The following is a 21,954-nucleotide window of genomic DNA, read 5'->3' as shown; positions in this document are numbered from 1 at the left end:
TGGGATTTTTAGGGCAATGTAATGATTGAAAAATTGTTAAATTAAATTAAAAAGAATTTTATTGGTACAAAAACAAATAGAATATACATAAACGTACACATCAATCTATATTTTGGAAATATTGAATAATTATAAAAACATCAGATACATGAATACATATGATGCACCCTACTGCTAATTACAAGTACCACCCCAAATTGGTGCGATGGCGTCCTGTTAGCAGATTTCCAACGCCTTTCAACTTTTATTGTTAATGGTGAAGTCTTCCTCAGGGAGGGACTGCATCACATTCTAAAATTTCAAACAACAGCATGATTACTAATATATATATAAATATATATAAATATATATATATATATATATATATATATATATATATATATATATATATATATATATCATGCTGTTGTTTGAAATTTTAGAATGTGATGCAGTCCCTCCCTGAGGAAGACTTCACCATTAACAATAATAATTAACATAAACTCCCGGTGAAATAATTCTCAGGGTTGCGAGAGGTCCCGGGTTCAAATCCCGGACGACGCTCCCACATGTAGCAATTACTCTCGGTGGAGCTGTTGGTTTAAGCGGGCTGTTACCATCACCTTTGTTACCTCTATTTCACCAGAACTGGGTCTAGGGTCCCATTGAGTTTAACACCAGTCAATGTAGGCATCGGACACTTGGGTATCTTTTCCAATGCTTTAATAAACATGAATTGAAGGAAGTAGCAGGTAAGAGGTAGAAGGGAAGTTGCAGGGAAGTTCAAATACCTTGTCTTAGTGTAATATTAGAAATTCAAAGCTTGTAGATGGATATACTCTCTCTGTAAAGTTGAATCTTTGCCCGCCTGAATAGGTTTCTCTCACTAGCCTAGCAACCAGTACGCAGCACGAACAAAAGTCTCTGCCACAGGATGTAAATGTTTAAGATGAAAAGCAAACACAGCACTAGAACCTTTAAGCCGCCCTGGCAGTACTATGCGGTAGGGTTATTTTAGGATACGTCCTCCAACTGAGTCACCAGGCCCCTCTCCAGACCATCACTCTGCATGATCCTTCCATGACGGTTCCCCCCCTGGGATTTTCTCAGGCCCAGGACCATTCCTCTGCCGCTGTGGTAGGCCCCAGACAGGCTTCTGGGCCACCCACACGTTGCAGCTACGTGGGCCTCCCGGACGGAGGGCCACGAGGTAGTACTCATAGCACATACATGTTGGCCAGGAGGGCCAGCAGGTGGAACGAAACGAACCCCCAAACATGGCGTCTCACCCATAAATACCCTCCCCCAGAATGTAACTCGGAGAGCCACCTCCATCGAGTTATCTCCGGGACAGAGGAGCACTCATACACTACAGCGTGTTGCCTTTCCAACACCAACCCACGACACCCACAGGCACAGTGTGAAACTACATGCAACTCAGCCAAACTGGAACAGAGGCAAATCTGACTATGTATGAACAGATAACCCACTAAATTTACCTATCAACAGTAGATTGAAAATCTACCAGCGCTACAAAAAGAAAGCTCTATTTGTGGGAAAAAAGGACATCAACTTTATTGGGTACAGCATTGCACGACCGCGCAATTCTCAGCAAAAAATGGCCTGGTCATTAAGGGGGTAAAACCTTCCGGGGCTGAAGTGGTTAAGTTAAAATAATATTAAAGGTTTTAAAAAAAATATACATGTTATACTTACTTGCTCTGTGCAATGATTTTGCACAGAGCAGCCCCAATCCTTCTCTTTTCGGGTCTCTTGGCCGGAGCTTCTGGCCCCTCCTCTGCTCCGAGTGTCCCAATGGCAAGCCACTTGCTATGGGGGCACTTGTGTGTGCTCACTTCCCGAGTCCTGCTCTGTGTGTCCATAAGACCCTCCCCTTGGCTCCCTGGCTATGATTCAGAGAAGCAGGAGCTGCTTTCATGCACAACGCCGGATTGCGATCAGGCTCAGGTAAGTATTCAGGGAAGCTGCGGGGGGAGCTGCATAGTAAAGGTTTTTTCCCTTCATGCATATGCATGAAGGGAAAAAAACCTTTAGCCTTCAGAACCACTTTAACACATGCTGCATTTAAGTAGACTCATTCATTTGAATGGGCTGTCAGTGCCCCAAAACACACAAAAAAAATAGTACAAGCACCAGTTTTCCATTGCAGTGCCCCACAACGCACAACAGTGCATTGGGGTATGCTGCAATGCATGTACATCTGAGATGCCATTAAAATAGCACTGCAACTCGCCAGCACATGTACGGTGCACTGCAGTAACTTATGTGTTACTGCAATACTGCACAACAGACAGATGTGAATGAACCCTAAAGAATGGATCAGCATTATAAAAAAAAACTCCACAACAGTAACATCAAATTATAAAGTATTTTAATAATAAATATAAAAACATTTCAGAAACACTTTCAGTAGTATTCTTATGACTCAAAAAGTCTAAGACAGCCATTCAACTGACTATAAAACATATGTATGTGTCCTCCTATGCGCAGCAGCATTGGAAGCACAGTAAATTCTTCAAATGAAAACCTGTGTTTACATCCTCAAAAAACTTCAGCCTGTTTTCACCAAAAAGAATCTTCCTGTTTTCTATATAATATAAAAGCTTCGCTTTTTCTTCATGTTTGATGCCACCTTTAATTTTCAAAATGGTCACCAGGTGTTCTTTCCTGTAACAATAAAACAAGGGAGCATGGATTGGTTTTGTAATTATTTTCTTTATTATAACCAGTGCTAAAGAATACATGTTCAACACAGTTGTTATTAAGTAAATATGAAATATTGCATATTAATATTATGCAGTCTCATTGTATTTCAGCAGGTGGAGCTCAAGGTTCTTTTTTTTACATGTTTTATGGAAACCCATTTATCAAAGCATCTAATTTGCACTACATACAGAGGAGGATTTGGGAATCCTTGGCCTGACCTTTGGCTACACACAACTAACCAACTAACCTTTTAATGATGGGGACAGATTTCTGTGAATTAAAGAACGTGTACCATGCAAAGTGTGCATGGGCAGCCGCAGAACTTTTTTCGGGGGGGGGGGCATCATTTTAAGGTCACCCATGCTCCATCCCCTTTCAACAATGTCATGAAGGGGAGGGGCTTAGTCATTATCACATAAAGCGCAGGCATGCAAAGGTTTGAGAAACCTGATGCAAAAGCTTAATAGAAGGATCAAGCTGCCAGTGTCTAAATAGTCATTTCTAATCAGTTTTTAAGTTTACAGAGGTTTCCACTACTGACTTTTCTTTCTGAAAATGCCAGCATCATGACCCTGGTGTTCCAATATTTATATTCATTAACCCGGAGGAGGTATGCAGATAAGAATTTTTAACTTTCATTAAACTTTTCTGATTTGCATACAGGCTCTGGCGTAGAAAGCATTCAGACCCACGGGTCAGCATTACAGCTGGGTAAAGAGCATTTTTAGAAGGTTAGCAATGACATCTCGCGCATATCTATCATGAAATAATTAATTTAACACATTGATCACAATTATACAAACAGTGCTGTTAGATGAGCTCCAGAACATGGACACAGGCTGCCTCTCCTCAGCCAGGTGCTGGTGCAGGTGGGCAGCTCACACTCAGCTCTTCAGGCGTGCTCCCTTCTTTCCCTCAGGCTCTGAGCCGCGCTGCCTCGAGAAGATGGGGGAGGTGGGTGGAGCCTAAAAAGTGACCAGGCACGAAGGAGGCAGAAGTTCCTCATCTGCTCTGAATGCTGGGGCCTCGCCTCGGCCTCATGACGTGACGTCACTGGTTCCTAGACGCCAGGCGGAAGGCGAATCTAGCAACCAGCGCAGCGGGCAGCAGAGAGGCCAACGGACAGTGCAATAAGAGAGTCTAGGGAGTCGGGGCCAGCATCAGCTTGCTCAGAACTACAAAGGCTGTCAGTGCTGAAAAACTCTGTTAGATGTTTTGATGGCAGGTCTGAAGGGGAAGAAGGTAGCTTTATAGTGTCCAGCGTGTTTCATTGACTGGACGCACAGGACAGGACGCACTGACATACCGCTTGTGTTTTCCCGGAGTGTACGGGCGCTCGCAAGCCGGCCGGCTACTTATGATCGTTACTTATCCATGCTTGTAAGTGTGATTCAATTACCTATAAATAAATTATTCATACGTTATTACACTATGGGAAGTCCCTTTTCCTTTATGTTTTGGTGACAAGATTACTTGAGGGTCCCTTCTATGTATCCGAGCAGTGTGCCGATCCTGGATCAGTGTTCTCTGTGTGTTCTCTGTTAGCAAGAGGAAGTTACCACCCTTAGTAGGTTTAACCCACCCGTTGGCATAGGGCTATGCAAAAGCCTCATATAGTGTGGAAGGAGCTGAAGAGAGGAGGATATGGGGTTTATGAGGGAGGAGAACAAGATGATGGTAGAGTGTAGACTGTTTGTAAAAATTAGAAACAATGGTCTGGCAATTAATTGACTGAGTTCTTTATGGACTCTCGGGTGCAAGCCATCTGGTCCCGGTGACTTATTTATGTTAAGTTTTTCAAGTCTGTTTCTGATTTTATCCTCTGTTAACCATGGGGGTGTTCCCTGTGACGTGTCATGAGGATAAACATTGCAGTTTTGGTTACTGAAGCCCCCCATTTCCCTCGTGAAGCCTGAGGAGAAGAATACATTCAAATCCTTTGCCATCTCACCATCCTTTGTAACCAGAATCCCTTCATCATTCTTTATCGGGCCAATATGATCTTTCCTCCCTCTTTTACTATTTATATACTTAAAGAATCTCTTATGATTTTTCTTACTCTCGTCCGCTATGTGCCTTTCATGTTCTATCTTAGCCATCCTGATTACACCCTTACATTTCTTATTGCATTCTTTGTACAGTTGGAATGCTGACGATGATCCCTCAGCCTTGTATTTTTTGAAGGCCTTCTCCTTTGCTTTTATATGATGTGACGTCTAAAGGGAGATGGTGCCACCAGGTGATGTTGCCAGGTGGCTTTGCTCTTACCTATATAAGAACGGAAGAGGAGGCATTCAGCCTTCAATGAGTGCAGAGCATTTTTTTTTCTTTTTTTGGTGCGACGGGCGTTGTGATTGACGATGGATTTTCTTCGAGGGACACTGTTTTTTTATTTGTTAATAAAGTAATTGTCAGAAACTTTATCTGTGTTTTTATTACTTTTTGAGACTTTTTTGGTGAATGGGTAGGGGTACTATGCAGGATCTGGGGGCCCCCTTGTTAAAGGGGGCTTTCAGATTCCAATAAACCCCCCACCCGCAGACCCCCACAACCACAGCCCATCAACATGGGGACAAGGTGCTTTGGGATGGGGGGCAGAGCCCCCACTGCCCCAAAGCACCTCCCCATGTTGAGGGCATGTGGCCTAGTATAGTTCAGGAGGGAGGGCGCTCGTTCCTAACCTGACAGGCTGCATGTTCAGAAAAGGGTCTGGTAATGATTTTGGGGGGGACCCCACACCTTTGTTTTTGTTTTTTTTGTATGGATTGCCCGTAAAATCCATACCAGACTCAAATGTATTTTTTTACCAGCAAATGATTGTTTTTTTTTTTTTTTATTCAGCTGTCAGCGGGGAAGCCCATTGACAGCTGATGACTCATCGGTTGTTAAGGACGCTGTGGCCAGTTTCCCAACCCTGCTCCTTAACAACCAGCTTTTACTGCACTCTGCTTGGGCAAAGCTTTGCCCAATCAGGGCGCAGAATGCACTGTGCAGCGCGTAGTGCACTGCAGGGCATTTGGCGTGTTCATGCTCCGTCTCATGCCCGTTCACCCAACACTGTTTGTGAGTATTTCTTTTTTACCATATATTTTTATTAAAATTTGTGGGATAATACAGTAGGCCTGTCTGCCCTCTTATGTCCTGCTCATCACTATGATAAGCTGAGAAGTATAGACATGATCTTGTTTCTGTATATTTAAAGTTCTAACGATATTTGACCAGAATGGATAAAATAAAAATAGAAAACAGATAACCGGTATATAACACGAAAAGTCTATCCATTAATTTACCTTAGGTCTTGGTGTTCGTTGAGGAAGTATATGGTTGTTGTTTGCAGTGATTCAAAGTCATTGGCGGTCAGCATTTGCCCCATATATTCCAGTGGATCATTGCCCAGCTGGTCTTCATCTGAAACCTTTATATGAAAAGCAAATCAGTGTGAATTTATTTTCTTTTATATACCAGATAGAAAAATATGGGTGCCACCATTGCTGATCTACTTCAGAAAATGCTGGCCGACTGGATGTGATCTCGATATTCTGCTTTGAATACCTTCTGAGTCACCTGTAAGTATGCAGTTTAGGAAGTCAAAGAAAACGTCTAAGTTATTATCTGCCTAAATGTTCCAATTCAAAGTATTCAAGCCAGAAGGTCTGTATGACAGCCAGTCATCTAGCATTTTCGAAAGGTCAGTATTAGTACTCTCCATGTTCCTCTCTCATGACAGAATTGCTTTAAAAAAAAGGCAGGTTTTTATTGCCGGTTGTGTCTCTATTGCAGAGAATTGCCCTCACTTCCTGTCTGTATAGAGAATAAAAGAAATATCTTCAGTGGGGACATGGACTAAAATCAAAACCTATTTTTAGTAGAGAAAGGAAGGGTTACAACTTTTAACAGTGTTTTTTTTGCTGTCTGTGCCTTAAAGCTGAACCCCGGGGAAGTTCCCCCTGCAGTGGAATTCCCCCCGCACTGCAAAGGTTGCATGCTCAGTTTTACCCGCTTCCTGCCCAGGCCAATTTTCAGCTTTCAGCACTGTCTCACTTTGAGTGACAATTGGACAGTGATGCAGCACTGTACCCATATGACATTTTTATATTTTTTTTGTCACACAAAAAGTGCTTTCTTTTAGTGGTGTTTAATCACCACTGGGTCTTTTATTTTTTGCTAAAAAAGGAAAAAAGACCAAACATTTTGAAAAAACAAAGTTTTTCATAGTCTGTTATAAAATTTTGCAAACAGGTAGTTTTTCTCCTTCACTGATGTTCGCTGATGAGGCTGCACTGATATGCTGCACTGATGGGCACTGATGAGGAGGCACTGATAAGCGGCACTGATGGGCACTAATAGGCAACACTGATAAACGGCACTGATTGGCAAAACTGATGAGCACTGATTGGCAGCACTGATAGGCAGCATTGGTGGGCACTGTAGGGGCTGCACTAATAATCAGGATACTGATAATTAGTGCCCTAATTATCAGTGTTGATGTCCCTTTAACACAAGCTGGTTATTGGCTCTCCTCACGCTGTCAGCGTGAGGAAAGGAATGCTGGTATCCGGCTTTTGTTTAGATCATAATCAGCTGTCATTGGACACAGCTGACCATGTTGTAAAGGGCCGCTGTGATTGGCCATTTGGCCATTTACCCCAAATTATGATCAGCTGTGTCTCAAGGATGCAGTAAACATAGAACACGCCACCCATACTTACTGGAGTGTCCTTGGACACCCTCCCAGCAAAGTAAGCTCCTGCTTTAGCAGTCTTTCAGCTTTAGCGTGGGAATTGGTAAAGTTTAAAGGGGAAGTAAGTTCTTCTGCCTTCCTGTGGCCACTGATCCCAGTTCCCCTTGCTTGCAGAATGCTAGCCAAGCTGTTTTCCTTTCCAGTCCTCCTTACTGGCTCTCTGCCCCAGTCCTGCCCAACTGACACATACACATGGAGACTCCCCAGGGCAAAGTTGGATGAAGACTTGGCACAACGCTGTCTTTAAAAAAGATCTGCTGCAAATGACAGTCTCTCCCCTTGTCTGTCCCTGCACCATGCTAATCTACTCACTGTCTCTCCTTGCTCTCTGCCGCTGCCTCCTGGCATGAATCCCTCCAACTGCCTCATGCGGTGGGATAATTCCAGGACAACCTTCCAAGCTCCAGCACAAGGTAAACCCCACCCCAGTGGGGGTCCCTCAAGTGCCACCGACAGCCTCCCTCAGCAATACTTCTCCATCTTCCACCTGATTCCCCTGCTGGCATGGCCCAAGTCTATTTATGGGCTATCTTAGTCCCCTGCCAGGCCCATCTCTGGGGATTGGCTGAGGGCCCATAAATATTCAAGACAGCCCCTCCTAACATTCACCCACTAGTTCCAGAACATTCTAGAAACAGGGGGGAGGGGCACCAGAGAGCTGCCAGAATGAGTCATCCAGCCCTGAACTCTTGTAATCCTGACCCAGTTGTAGACTCACCAGTTGATATGAGTCAGAGTATTGTTTGCCTACTCTCACTACTAGTAGCACACACTAGAGGGTGCTACATAATTAATATCTATTGCAGAATCTAATTATATACACTTACCAACTCAGTGAAGAACTCCTTCAGTTTTTTGCTTCCTTGTACAAATGTTTCTACTTTATTTTTGCTTTTGTTTTTGAAGAATGACTGAATGTATAGAACTTTAATTCTGTGCTGAACAACCGTGTTGAATTCCTGTTTGGGTAGAAGCAGAACAAAACACTTATTCATTCATCATAGTTATTTTATCTGAATGTTGTTGTCACAATTGCAGTACATTGTTTATTTCATATTCTTCCTTGCTTATATAATTGTAAATATATATTAGGTCTGTCAAGAAGACATTTTGGATAATGAGATAAGGATGGTGATTTATGAACAAAATTAAATCCTTGGTATTTTCTTTAAAAAAAATGTTGTATTGAATCTTTCCAGTGTTTACGTAATAATGTCTTAGTAGTACATTGCCAACCATATTGGATATGGGAACAGGCTTCCTCTGGTGATATACTCAAGAACTGGGCCCATTTATCCTGAATTTAATGGAGGATCTGAGCCCTCCTCTTCTCTCAAGAAATAAAACCACGATAATCCACACTTCTCAAATGGCTTATCCAATAAATGCATACAATTCAGATGGAGCTTTGGCTAAAATGAATTTCCCAGAACAGAATTAAGGAAACTCTTAAACTGTGCATATTGTGAAAAAAAATGTAACTCTGAAATACCATACTTCTGCTTAAGTATGGGAAAAGGTAACAGGGGACCATTAAGACATAACACATCTTGTAGGTTAACTGTTCCCACTTCTCTCTCTCCTGATATGAAAAACTTAGGTTTTGCTTCTCAAAGTAAAAAACAGTGAAGAAGTCAATAGCGTAATTAGAGTAAAAAAATCTGTCAACTAATAATCTTCCAACCACCCTTCATGCCATCAGAGTATCTTGCAAAAGCAAGTTATTTTGAATAGGAAAAGTCTAGAAAAGAGTATGCAAAAACCCACAGCGGACCACAGTTGTACTGGATAAGACTCAAGACTCAGTGGTGTATTTTGGTTTTGTGCTGCCCTAGGCAAGACTAAAATCGTGTGCCCCCCATCTAAATTAGTCCCTCCCCTTTCATCTCAAGTGGCTATTCACGGTCTCTGGTGGCAATGTGGGTTCTATGGTGGCTATGTGGGGTTTCTGGTGGCTTTGTGGGGTCTCTGGAGGCTGTGTAGGGTCTCTGGAGAGGAAGGGTTGAGAGAGAGGTGGGGTGGGGGGGGAGAGAGAGAGGGGGTGAGAGAGGGAGGGGGGGAAAGAGGTGGGGGGCGAGAGAGGGAAGGGGTTGAGAGAGTGAGAAAGGGGTGAGAGAGAGAGGGGGGTGAGATCCCCTTATACTAAACCAGGAGACTCTGACGTCCCCCCCCTCAAAAAAACGATACCAGACTCTCCTTCACGCAGCTCCTTTTTACCAGCTGTGTGTAGCAAGGCTTCGGATATTGACCTGCTCTGCCAATTGAGCTACTTTTGGGATCGAAGGCTGCAGCCACCACCACCCCCTGCTTCCGCTTTGCTCCTCTGTTACCGAACGTCAGTCCATGGCAACCCCTGGTGTCACCCCAGTGTGCACACCTGTAGTGATGCCACTGCTTCTCTGCAGTCCTCGTAGTGTCCCTTCTGCCTGGGGTCGGCACTGCCCCCCTGAAAAATGCCACTCAAGGCAAATGCCTTGCTTGTTTCCCAGTAGATATGCACCGATTAATCCAATCCATCACGTAACTTAACAAACATGCCAAATTTTGTACAGTAAGTGAAGATTCAGAACAATAACACCTAATGGATACTTGTTTGTAATCTCTTCAAAGCAAATCGAGGTGTAGTGTCCCATTAGACTACTGTTGTTTAAAATTAGTCTTTGGCTTCCTTGTAATCAGGGAGAGCAACAAAAGTTTGTTAAGGTCTGCTCTGGGCTCTACTGGTGTGGGCTTGGTTACTTTCCCCTGTATCCCAGGGAACCCTGGGACACAGTGGATGGAAGAATACAGATCGCAGCCTGAATATTAATGCCTCTCCAGCCAATACCTGGTCAGGAATGTGAGTGACCAGCAGGGAGCTGAGGGAGGTATAAATAGGCTGGAACCCAGAGCAGGGGTCTCTTCTTCCTGGGCGAGTACGACCCAGCCTTAGAGTTGTGGCATCTCTAGGAAATCCACTTGCAGCTGCAAGAATCTTTTATACTGCTGTTTGGCTGGGAAACCTCTATTCTATTCTACTGAAGCTTTTGTAGAAAGTTTCCAAAGGACCCAGGATATGGGCAGTTTGTACACAAACTGACTGATACTGCAAGCAGGTGTACAGTATACAGGACACAATGACTACCAGCCTTCTGGACTTTCTTTGGCCTCTTTTGGGAGATTTACTTTATTACCAATACACTCAGGACTGTATTCCTGTTGGGGAGTCCCTGTTCAGTACCACATTGTCTACACTTCAAAGGGGGTGCCTTCACCCTGAAGTATTATTTTAGCATTAGTGTCCTCTACTGCCAGTTTGAAGTTTGTTGGAGTATTGCTAGGCTCACCCTCACCCCATCCCAGTTCATACCCAAAGAATTAAATAAAAAAAACACAAAAAGGCATGCCCAGCCTGTTCTCTGACTCGAGTGATTAAGAGATACCGTATGCCTGACTGCTATGTGCCTATCAGAGAATGGAACCTAGGATCAAACAGCCAGACCAGTTACCTTACCTTGACATATAAAGGAAGAAAAGGCTGAAATTAATCTATCAATATCTCTATGTTTTAGCAATAAAGGAATCACTTGAAGGGGGATATAGCAACCTAGCAAGATTAACCATTTTAATCAAGTGACACCTGCCTAGCATAGAAATAGGTAGATAATTCCATTGCTGTAATTCTTTGCATTGTTGTACTTCAGCAATTATTTTATTAATTACAGGAAAATAATTAAGGGCATAAATATTTTTAGGTATCAAAACCCCAGGGTATTTTATATAATAATTCTAGACTGTTAAGCTGCTCTGACTCACCCAGTAGAGATTTTTTCAAGAAGAGTTTTAGTTAAAAACAACCACACGATTTTGGCCAGATTTATGCTCAAAACCAAAAACTATCAAAATTGTTTTATATGTTTCAGAATTTTAGAAACTTGAGACCTAGAATCAAATACTAATAATATTATGCCATCTGCAAAAAAAAAATCTTATTTTCATGACTCCCCAACATTAGTTCCTGCAACAAAGAAGAAGATTCCAAATAATAACCCAAAGGTTCTAAGGTTAGATTAAATAACAAGGGAGTCAGAGTGCAACCCTGATAGTAGGCCCCTATAAAGTTTGAACCAAGTATGCAAAGATCCCTGGATTTTATGAAACGGGGGCGTGACCGGATGTGAGATGCGGGAGCGAGTGGAGTGAGAGCGTGAGGATGTGTGTGGGCTCTCTCCCTGTCTTTCCCCTCTGTGCAGAGGCGTATGGAGGCTGCCGCTTGGTGTTGGTGCTTGAACTGAGTTTGAACTGACGGACCTGGCTGGTTGAGCCATGCCCCCCTCCGAGCGGAGTCACGAGAGAGGAGGAGGAGTGTGCTTCCAAACGCTTACAGAGAACCGTGAGTGATACCGATGTGGCCAGGAGATGCTGAGTATACCTTGGAACAACGCAAAATTTCGCTAGAGAGAGGGAGCACACGAAGAAAAGGTCTCTGTGGCATCACTGCTGGAGGAGCCGTGAGTGTGCGGTGAGATGACCTGAGGGGAAAGTGGGACATCAGAGACAAGCTGAGCCGGAGTCTGTGGAGAAAAACCTGAGAGGTATGAGCAGTGATTCCCAGGGGGTCAGAACTGACCCAGATGGTGAGTGACTCTATTATATAAATAAATCCCTCGCTGGATGCTGGGCGGACTGGTAATTAACTACCTGAACTGTGAATAAGCCTATGCATTGAGCTCAGATAAATGGCATATAAGCAGCCCAGCAGTATGTATTGAGTACCTCTTCCTCTTTTTTTTATTTTTTTATTGGGACATTATCCAGTTGGTACTGTTTTAGCTTTATGGCTCTCAGAGACTATATTTCATGACACTCAGGAATTCCTGGAGTAATAGCCTTGTTGGTTACTATAATATATGCTTCCTTCACAGTATAAGTGTATAAGAACTATCAACATCTGATCCAATAAACCAGGTTCCCAGCAACAATAATGGTTTCATCCAGGTTTGTTCCCCTTAGTATACTAGAGCATATGGAACCCTGCTTCTCCAGCATTAGAGGCCTCTAAAATACAGAACTATAAGATTCTAGAGCTCTAGCTTTTCTGCTCAGAGGACTTTGTTATACACCAACCCAGTATTCCAGCTTTGCTTAAAATTCAGTTTAGGGGCCCAGCTCTTGACATCCCTAGGGATTAAAAGAAAAGGGAAGGGGGAAGGGAGGGAAAAGGGAAGGAACCCCCTATCTTTTTCTTCCTCGTTTCCGTACAACTTTAATAGCCATAAATACCTGTAGGACTGTGTCTTATAAAAACAGGTATGGCAACAAAAAGAAGAGGAGAAGAGCAAATGCAGCCGGAGAATGTGGGGACACAACAACTGCATTCCTCAAAGGATAAGAACCCCCAGCAGGTGGCTGCAGCAAAATTAGAAAGCTTTGTTCATACCCCGATGCAGACACCTATGAAAGGGGCTCAACAGGTAAAAATACAATAGGGGGTATCAGTGGACAGGAAAAGTCAGGGTCATTCATCAGTCATAGCATCAGCTGTTTCAACAACAAGAACTGTGAGCAGTAAAAGTATGGGGCCGACAGAGCAACATGAAGAGATACTCTCTGACCCTAATCCTATCCCTGAGAAAGAACCGACACTGAAGGATGTACTCCAGGCTGTAAATGCATGCAAGCTTTCATTAGGGGAATTATGTGACCAACTGAAGGGGGTAAAGGAGGATTTGATACGGGTCAGACAAGATCTACAAAAAACAGCAGAAAGAACAACAGTCCTGGAAGGGAGGATAAGCCAAATAGAAGACAATATGTACCCATTAAGACATGATGTTAAAAATATGAAAGATCAGATGAGTACATATGCCTCAAAAATGGATGAGATGGAGAATAGGCTCCGAAGAGATAATGTGAGACTGGTGGGGCTGCCTGAAAGGAGTAAGGGTTCTGACCCTATAGATTTCTTAGAAAAATGGTTCATTGAAGTTTTTGGAAAAGAGACATTTTCGCCGTTGTTTTCAATCGAAAGAGCACACAGGAGGATACCCAAGACCAATATTGATGAAATTACCTAATTACAAAGACAAAGTGATACTCCTACGGAAGGCAAGGGAGGCGGGGAATTTTCTATAAGGGAAGTAAGGTCTCGTTCTATTCAGACTTTTCGCCAGACTTTCAGAAGCACAGAGCAGCTTTTTCTGAGATAAAGCGCTCCTTACAAAAATTTAAGATGACATATGCACTGCTTTATCCAGCATGGCTACGAGTAGTAGCACTGGGAGGAATACAGATTTTTGATATGACTGGAGCAGCAATGTGGTTGGAGGACAATAAGGAGAAACTGCAGATAAACTGAGGGAGGGAGGAGGATTAGAAGGGAAGGAAAGGAGGGTAATGGTTAAAATGTTTGAATTTGTTGAGTGAGGGGAGGGGAAGGGAGATAAACTTGTGTGGTTGAATTTTTTTCTCTTCTCTTCTCCTCCTCTTACCTCCTCCTCTCCTTTTTAAATTGAAATATGGATTAATTGACTAGGGGGAGGAGACACACGAGGAATGGGTTTGGTTTTGTCACTATATGGAAGAGAGGGATGTATTTTTAAAAAATGTTTTATTATTGTTTTCTCTGATGTTGATAGGAAAGGGGAGTAGGGGAGAAATAGGAAAGTATGTTGCACTGAAAGGTTATGAATTGGTCACAAAAAAGCCCCTTAGGGTACACCTTGATAGGTGGAGGGGGGGGCAGAGGGGGGGAGGGAGAGGGGTGGCTGGGTGGGTAGGGTGGGGGACAGACAAAGTGGGGGGGTGGGAATAGAGGAATAGTTTACTCACAAATAGAGGAGGAATGTAAACTGAATGTTACACTAACAATGAAATGTATACTTGAAATTAATATAATAGAGAAATGTACACAGGGGTTACAACACAGTGCACATGGAATTAATGGTAGAAACAACAGAGATGGTTTGAATTTCACATGAACTAATTTTTAAATTTTCACTCTCAATTGATTCTTATACCTTCCTTGATCTTAGATGCAGGCTAAACTCAATGTCAGGGGAATGGGCAACCCAGTTAAAAAAGCAGCAGTGTTTTCCATACTGGAAAGACATGTAATAGGGCTGGCCTGTCTGTAGGAAACACACTTAACAAAACACGCAATAACACAACTAGAGAGTAGGAGGTATCAGACTCAATACCATTGTGTATATTCTTCCTATTCTAGAGGGGTGAGTGTTATGGTGAGAACAGGGGTGGCTTTTTCCTGCATACAGATCAGCATTGATGAGATGGGTCGATTTGTTTTCCTCCAATGCCTAGAAAACAAATTGTATGTTGTGGCAAATATATATATCCCCCCACCCTTTAAAATGGAGGTTATGTATAGATTAACTGAATTTTTGTTAGATAAGGAGGACGCACCGATAATAATAGTAGGTCACTTTAATGAAGTCCTAGATAAAAAGGTTGATAGGTTCCCCTCTCGAATATAGAAAAGAGCCGATTAAGTCAATTCCTGGAGGAAGTGGAACTGATGGATAACTGGAAAGCACGAAATCCAGACACTCAACAATATTCCTGTTTTTCAGGTACTCATTCCACGCTCTCCAGGATAGATATGGCTTTAGTAAATGCAAGAGCACTACAAACTACTAAACCACTCGGACCACTCACCATTGGTGCTGGTATTGAACTAAGTGGGAAAAAGAACTCAGAGGACTTGGAAAATAAGCCCATTTTGGCTTGAAATTATTAAGAAATCAGATGAGGTCCTCCCTAAACTGAAAGAGTTTGTAGAGTTCAATGAAGGCACAGCATCGGCTGGGATCCTTTGGGACACTTTAAAGGCATTCCTTAGAGGTATACTGATTCAGCAGGTGGCAAAATTCAACAGGGAATCAAGGGAATGGTTGGAAAGTATCAGAACAGAGGTAATGATGGCCGAAAATAACTACAATCAGGTCCATAAATATTGGGACATCGACACAATTCTAATCTTTTTGGCTCTATACACCACCACAATGGATTTGAAATGAAACAATGAAGATGTGCTTTAACTGCAGACTTTCAGCTTTAATTTGAGGGTATTTACATCCAAATTAGGTGAACAGTGTAGGAATTACAACAGTTTGTATATGTGCCTCCCACTTTTTAAGGGACCAAAAGTAATGGCACAGATTAACAATCATCCATCAAACTTTCACTTTTTAATACTTGGTTTCAAATCCTTTGCAGTCAATTACAGCCTGAAGTCTGGAATGCATAGACATCACCAGACGCTGTGTTTCATCCCTGGTGATACTCTGCCAGGCCTCTACTGCAACTGTCTTCAGTTCCTGCTTGTTCTCCCTTCAGTTTTGTCTTCAGCAAGTCAAATGCATGCTCAATCGGATTCAGGTCAGGTGATTGACTTGGCCATTGGATAACATTCCACTTCTTTCCCTTAAAAAACTCTTTGGTTGCTTTCGCAATATGCTTCGGGTCATTGTCCATTTGCACTGTGAAGCGCCGTCCAATGAGTTCTGAAGCATTTTGCTAAATATGAGCAGATAATATTGCCCGAAACACTTAAACACTTCAGAATTCACCCTGCTGCTTTTGTCAGCAGTCACATCATCAATAAATACAAGAGAACCAGTTCCATTGGCAGCCATACATGCCCACGCCATGACACTACCACTACCATGCTTCACTAATGAGGTGGTATGCTTTGGATCATGAGCAGTTCCTTTCCTTCTCCATACTCTTCTCTTCCCATCTCTCTGGTACAAGTTGATCTTGGTCTCATCTGTCCATAGGATGTTGTTCCAGAACTGTGAAGGCTTTTTTAGATGTTGCTTGGCAAACTCTAATCTGGTCTTCCTGTTTTTGAGGCTCACCAATGGTTTACATCTTGTGGTGAACCCTCTGTATTCACTCTGGTGAAGTCTTCTCTTGATTGTTGACATTAACACACATACACCTACCTCCTGGAGAGTGTTCTTGATCTGGCCAACTGTTGTGAAGGATGTTTTCTTCACCAGAGAAAGAATTCTTCGGTCATCCACAAAAGTTGTTTTCCATGGTCTTCTGGGTCTTTTGGTGTTTCTGAGCTTACCGGTGCATTCTTTCTTTTTAAGGATGTTCCAAACCGTTGATTTGACCACACCTAATGTTTTTACTATCTCTCTGATGGGTTTGTTTTGTCCTTCAGCCTAATGATGGCTTGCTTCACTGATAGTGACAGCTCTTTGGATCTCATATTGAGAGTTGACAGCAACAGATTCCAAATGCAAATAGCACACTTGAAATGAACTCTGGACCTTTTATCTGTTCCTAGTAAATGGGATAATGAGGGAATAACACACCTGGCTATTGAACAGCTAAGCAGCCTATTGTCCCATTACTTTTGGTCCCTTAAAAAGTGGGAGGCACATAAACAAACTGTTGTAATTCCTACACCGTTCTACTGATTTGGATGTAAATACCCTCAAATTAAAGCTGAAAGTCCGCAGTTAAAGCACATATTGTTCGTTTCATTTCAAATCCACTGTGGTGGTGTATAGAGCCAAAAAGATTAGAATTGTGTCGATGTTCCAATATTTATGGACCTGACTGTATGTAAGCGATCCATCTCCGGAAAAAAAAAAATATGGCTAAATAAACAACAAGACTATAAGATAGCTATTATTAGGAAGGTTGAGAATAGGCGACTTTTCCAGAAACAATGCTCCTTTTGAGAAGGGAAAAATGTGGGTCGAATGCTGGCACAACTGGTGAAATCCAACTCTCCCCCCTCTACTATACCTACAATTAAGCTAACAGGAGGAAAGATTACATCTCTCATCTCAGAGATTATAGACACATTTAGTGACTATTATAGAAAATTGTATACATCGCAGAGGAGGGAGAGATGGATAAATTCCTGAGGAATCTGGAGATACCGTCCATTTCACAAGAAGATAGAGAGGACTTGGAGGCTCCAATAACCATTGGAGAACTTTAACAGGCAGTAGCCGGAATTGCGAATCAGAAATCCCCTGGTCCGGATGGGCTCCCGACAGAGATATACAAATATTATGGAGAAATATTACTTCCAGAGCTGCTTGGAGCACTGAGGGGGGTGGTGGAGGAGGGGAGACTGCCGACCTCGATGCTTGAAGCGACTATTATAGTGATACATAAAGAAGGGAAAGACCCCTTAGATGCAGCTTTATATAGACCAAGCTCTTTGTTGTGCTCTGATGCTAAAATAATAGCTAAGGTCCTGGCAGCCAGGTTGAATAGGTATTCCCAAAAGTATTCACCCAGACCAAATGGGATTTGCTGCCAATAGATCCTCCAGTATGAATATTAGAAGGACATCCCTGAACCTGCAGATCCCGTCAGACAACAAGGGAGCAAAAACTGTGCTGTCACTGGATGTGACCAAAGCCTTTGATAGCCTGGACTGGGGATATGTCTGGCGGGTTCTGGAGGAATTTGGATTTGGGCCTTCTTTTATAGGTTGGATGAAAATGCTATATAATGATCCGAGTGCTAAAGTTAGAATTAACAATGAATACTCGGATAAGATTCAATTAAAAAGAGGGACTAGACAGGGATGCCCATTCTCTCCCTTGCTCTTTGCTCTCGCAATGGAACCATTGGCAATAGCAATAAGATTGTGCTCTGAGATAAAAGGATTCCAGCGGAGGACAGGGGAGGATGTCCTTCTTTTCTTGGGAGACACTGGGCAATCTTTAAATAAAGGTGTGAATATTGTGGAGGAATTCTGAATATTTTCTGGATTAGTGATAAATTGAGAGAAGTCGGAGCTCCTATCGGTGGACCCTATGAGTAACCCAATTATTTCTGGAATGCACCAATTAGTGGTAGTAGATACACTGAAATAATTGGGGATACTTTTGATGAGAGATCCTAACCAGTATATTAGTCAGGGGAGTTGCTAGGTGGCAAAAACGCGCTGACATACTCTGACCTACATACACTGACGGTAGTGACACACACTGACCTACCTGATCAGGAGACTTCATGTGTCCTGCAGCAGCAGCTCAGCTGTGGTGTGCGGTGCGCGCCCATCATCACAGCAGGCAACCCGATGAGAGGAGGAGAAGAGGAGAGTCGAGCGGGGATCTCACGCGGTGGCCGCATTGTATTTCCCGCCTTCTGGAGCCTGCAGCGCCTATGATGGATGTCACACGTCCCGCAGTCACACCATTGGACCAATGGGACATCCATCAGCGCTGCAGGCTCCAGAAGGCGGGGCACCACTGATATTAGTAATAATATAACACCATTATTGACTAAATTTAAACAAAAAGTTAATATTTGGAAGTGGTTCCCCCTGTCAGTAGCAGGCCAATGCAGCCTGATAAAAATAATATGGATGTGTACGTGTTACATAACTCCCCAGTGTGGATATGTAAAAAATGGTTTAAAAAAAAAAATTTAAACCCTTTTCAGAGAATTGATCTGGAAAGGAGGACAGGCTCGGCTGCAAACACTGCAGCTCCCGATCGGGGGAAGGGGGCTTGGTGGTACCTCACACCGAGAGCTATTATCTGGTAGCACAGCTGCAACAGTTAAGGGGATGTGATAACTTGGGAGGAGGAGGTGCAAATGGGAGAATAATTCTCTCAGGGCCTCTGCATAACACACTAGTGGAGGCGTTGGAAGCGGAATCTTTTTATTATAAGAACTCTACAACAAAAATGGTAATAAAAGTTTGGAAAACAGCTGATGGGGAACTCAGGGATATTTGAATATACCCCCCTATGGAACAATAAGAACCTAAAGGAGTTGTTGCCAATAGGAAAGGTTAAAGAGTGGGAAACACAAGGCATAAATAGATTGGCTCAGTTATACGAAGGGAATACTTTAAAAACCTTCTTGGAATTAAGAATAGAATATAATATACCATATCACTCATTTTATAGATATTTACAGATTAGACACACTTTAGAAGCCCGATTTAGGGTCCAAGCATTAATATGGAATAAAATCCCTCTTTTAAAAGATATTTAAAGCGGATACAACCAAGGGGCTTATTCCTGAATTATATGGACAGCTGCACAATGGAGATACGTCTGGTTTGGCTCTCCGTAATAATAATAGGGAGAGACGGGAAGCGGACATAGGGAAAATAATGCAGGAACGGTGGAAGAGAATATTGGAGATGGGACCTAAGATATCGGTATCCCCCTCACAGAAAGTGTCTCACTTGATGCTGATACACAGAGCCTATTTACACTCCTAAAAAGCTATTCATGTACTGTAGGAGACTTGATGCGAAATGCCCCAGATGCCAGGAGACCGGAGACCTCATACATATGGTGCTGAGATGCCCAAAGTTGTTCCGTTATTGGGAGGGGGTCCTTGACACCATAAATGGGATCTATGGCACAATCTTTGGTCTGGAGGCTAAGCTCTGCGTGTTGGAATACAAGGAGAAAGCAGGGGAAGGAGAGAGCACGACAGTAGCAATATTAAGATGCTTATTCAAAGCTAGAAAACTGATTGTGCTGAGATAGCAGTCAAGGAAACCCCCGGCAGTAAGTGAATGGATTAATACCATAAATGAAACTATATGGAAAGAAAAAGCAGTCTATATAAAGAGAGTAAACCTTAGGGAATTTGAAAAGATGTGGAGAGCGTGGTTGGTGAGAACAGGCTCCCCCTCTTAGTGGGTTAAAGTTAGAGCAAGATCTTTGAATTATTAACAAGAAAAGGGATAAGATGGAAAGGTATTCTCTGGATAAACTAATACTAGCACGATGGAACATTACATCATAACAAATTCCAAAACTAAGATAAAAGATGTTGTAACAACTGCTGCAAAATATAGACCAAAATAGGTAGCTAGCATAGTTATATATATACAGTGAGTATTTCTCTATTAGGCAAGGGAGTGAGAAAGAGGAGGGAGAGCGGGATAAGCTTGCTGACAAATTTAACAATGTTAGGGAAAGAAATTATACTGGATAAATACTCTACCTGGAATGCCCATGTTGTTTTTAAAGATATTTTATATTGGAAAAAATAATGAATAAAAAATAAATAATTAAAAAAAAAAAGTATGCAAAGATCCCTATAAATACATTTTGGCAGAAGGAATAGAGTATATAGTTTGCAAAAAAAATCATAAAATTTTCCCTAAAACTCCATGTGATACAGAACACGCCATAGCCATTGCCAATTTACATTATCAAAGGCCTTATTCGCGTCCAATGCCAACAATGCCATAGAACGTGAAGAAGGACTCCCTTCGTGTAGATTGTCCAAAACTATCAATAATTTTGTATCATTTGTAGCAGTAAGACCTACCCATTACAAAGCATGTCTGACATGGTGATATCAATTCTGGAAGCAATGTTGCCAACCTCTTTGCCATTATTTTTAATAGCATTTTCACATTCTGATTTAACAAAGATCTTTACCTTAATATATAAGAATATAAGCACCTGTAGAAGGATATGTTTTTTTCAAGAATATATTAAAACAGGTTACTCAAGGGGATCGTTAAATTCTCCAATTATATTTTATAAAATTCAAGGTTGAAGCTGTCTGGACCAGAGGCTTTATTAGAAGAAGAATATTTTATTGTTTTTGGTATTTATTTTACTATATTCTTCACATTAAAAAAAAATCACCCTCTGACCAAGTTGAAAGGTCAGTTTGGTCTAAAAAGACATCAGCTTGCGGATTGGGACATGCAGCAGTATATAAATTTGTATAGTATCATTTCAAAATTTCAAGGTTTATTTCTGGGTTTGATTGTACCTGACCATGTTTGTCTATAAAGTGGGTGGCATGGGCCCCCTGTCTTTTCCCTCTCATTTACACTTTACCAATAAAAGACCAGATTTATTTCCAAATCTAAAAAAAATTGCTTCTTTCCAAGATCTAATATAAACATATTGAGCAAGCCAATCATCATATAACTGCCTTGCTTGAATACAGTTTATTCCATTTGCCTCAGTTGGGCATTGATCAATTTATACATGCCACCATATGTATCTAGTGATAGTTTGAGAGATAGCATACACTAACATTTTGCCCCAAAGGACTGTCTTTGCGATCTGCCAGTAGAACATGGGTTGTTTTTACTATTTAAAAAGCTCACCTTGTTATTTTCCATGCCTTGTTTTCCTAATGCATTCCGAAACTCTTTGAGAACATTTTCATAGTCAAGTTTGTTTTTCTTAAAGTAATTTTTGAAGGCACTCTAAAAACAAAAAATGAACACAGTAAAGGCCAGTTTTAAGCAGCAATTATTAATGACAGACATAACATGAACAACCCCCAATAGAGCCAGCCATTAAAAGTTACAGATGAACGGCCATCACTGGCATTGGGCCAAACAGCCTATATAAGCTGGATTGTGACATGAACAGATTGCTGAGTGGTCTTTAGCTAGTTCCTGGTTTGCCCGTGTTCTGACTTGCTATATTTAACTTCCTGTGCACAACTTGACCTGCCTCTGATCTGTCTTTGGATCCTTGCCTACCTATTGTGATCTTGGCTTGAACCCTGACTCAGCTTCTGCC

At 42.1% G+C, this 21,954-nt stretch overlaps 1 protein-coding gene across 1 annotated transcript in view; it reads right to left on the bottom strand.

Moving 5' to 3' along the window:
- Nucleotides 1-2,354: 2,354 nt before the first annotated feature.
- The window catches only part of LOC141117511 (uncharacterized), an 82,115-nt gene continuing 62,515 nt past the window's right edge, over nucleotides 2,355-21,954 (bottom strand). The window contains exons 8-11 of the mRNA XM_073610409.1: nucleotides 21,531-21,632; nucleotides 8,275-8,406; nucleotides 5,997-6,121; nucleotides 2,355-2,667 (exon numbers count right to left, since the gene is read on the bottom strand). Coding sequence (XP_073466510.1) covers nucleotides 2,481-2,667; nucleotides 5,997-6,121; nucleotides 8,275-8,406; nucleotides 21,531-21,632 — 546 coding nt within the window. The 3' untranslated portion in view covers nucleotides 2,355-2,480. The remainder of the gene's footprint in view (nucleotides 2,668-5,996; nucleotides 6,122-8,274; nucleotides 8,407-21,530; nucleotides 21,633-21,954) is intronic.

Source organism: Aquarana catesbeiana, linkage group LG13 (assembly GCF_042186555.1).
Source record: "Aquarana catesbeiana isolate 2022-GZ linkage group LG13, ASM4218655v1, whole genome shotgun sequence".
Taxonomy (NCBI): domain Eukaryota; kingdom Metazoa; phylum Chordata; class Amphibia; order Anura; family Ranidae; genus Aquarana; species Aquarana catesbeiana.
This window is presented reverse-complemented; position numbering and strand designations above follow the sequence as displayed.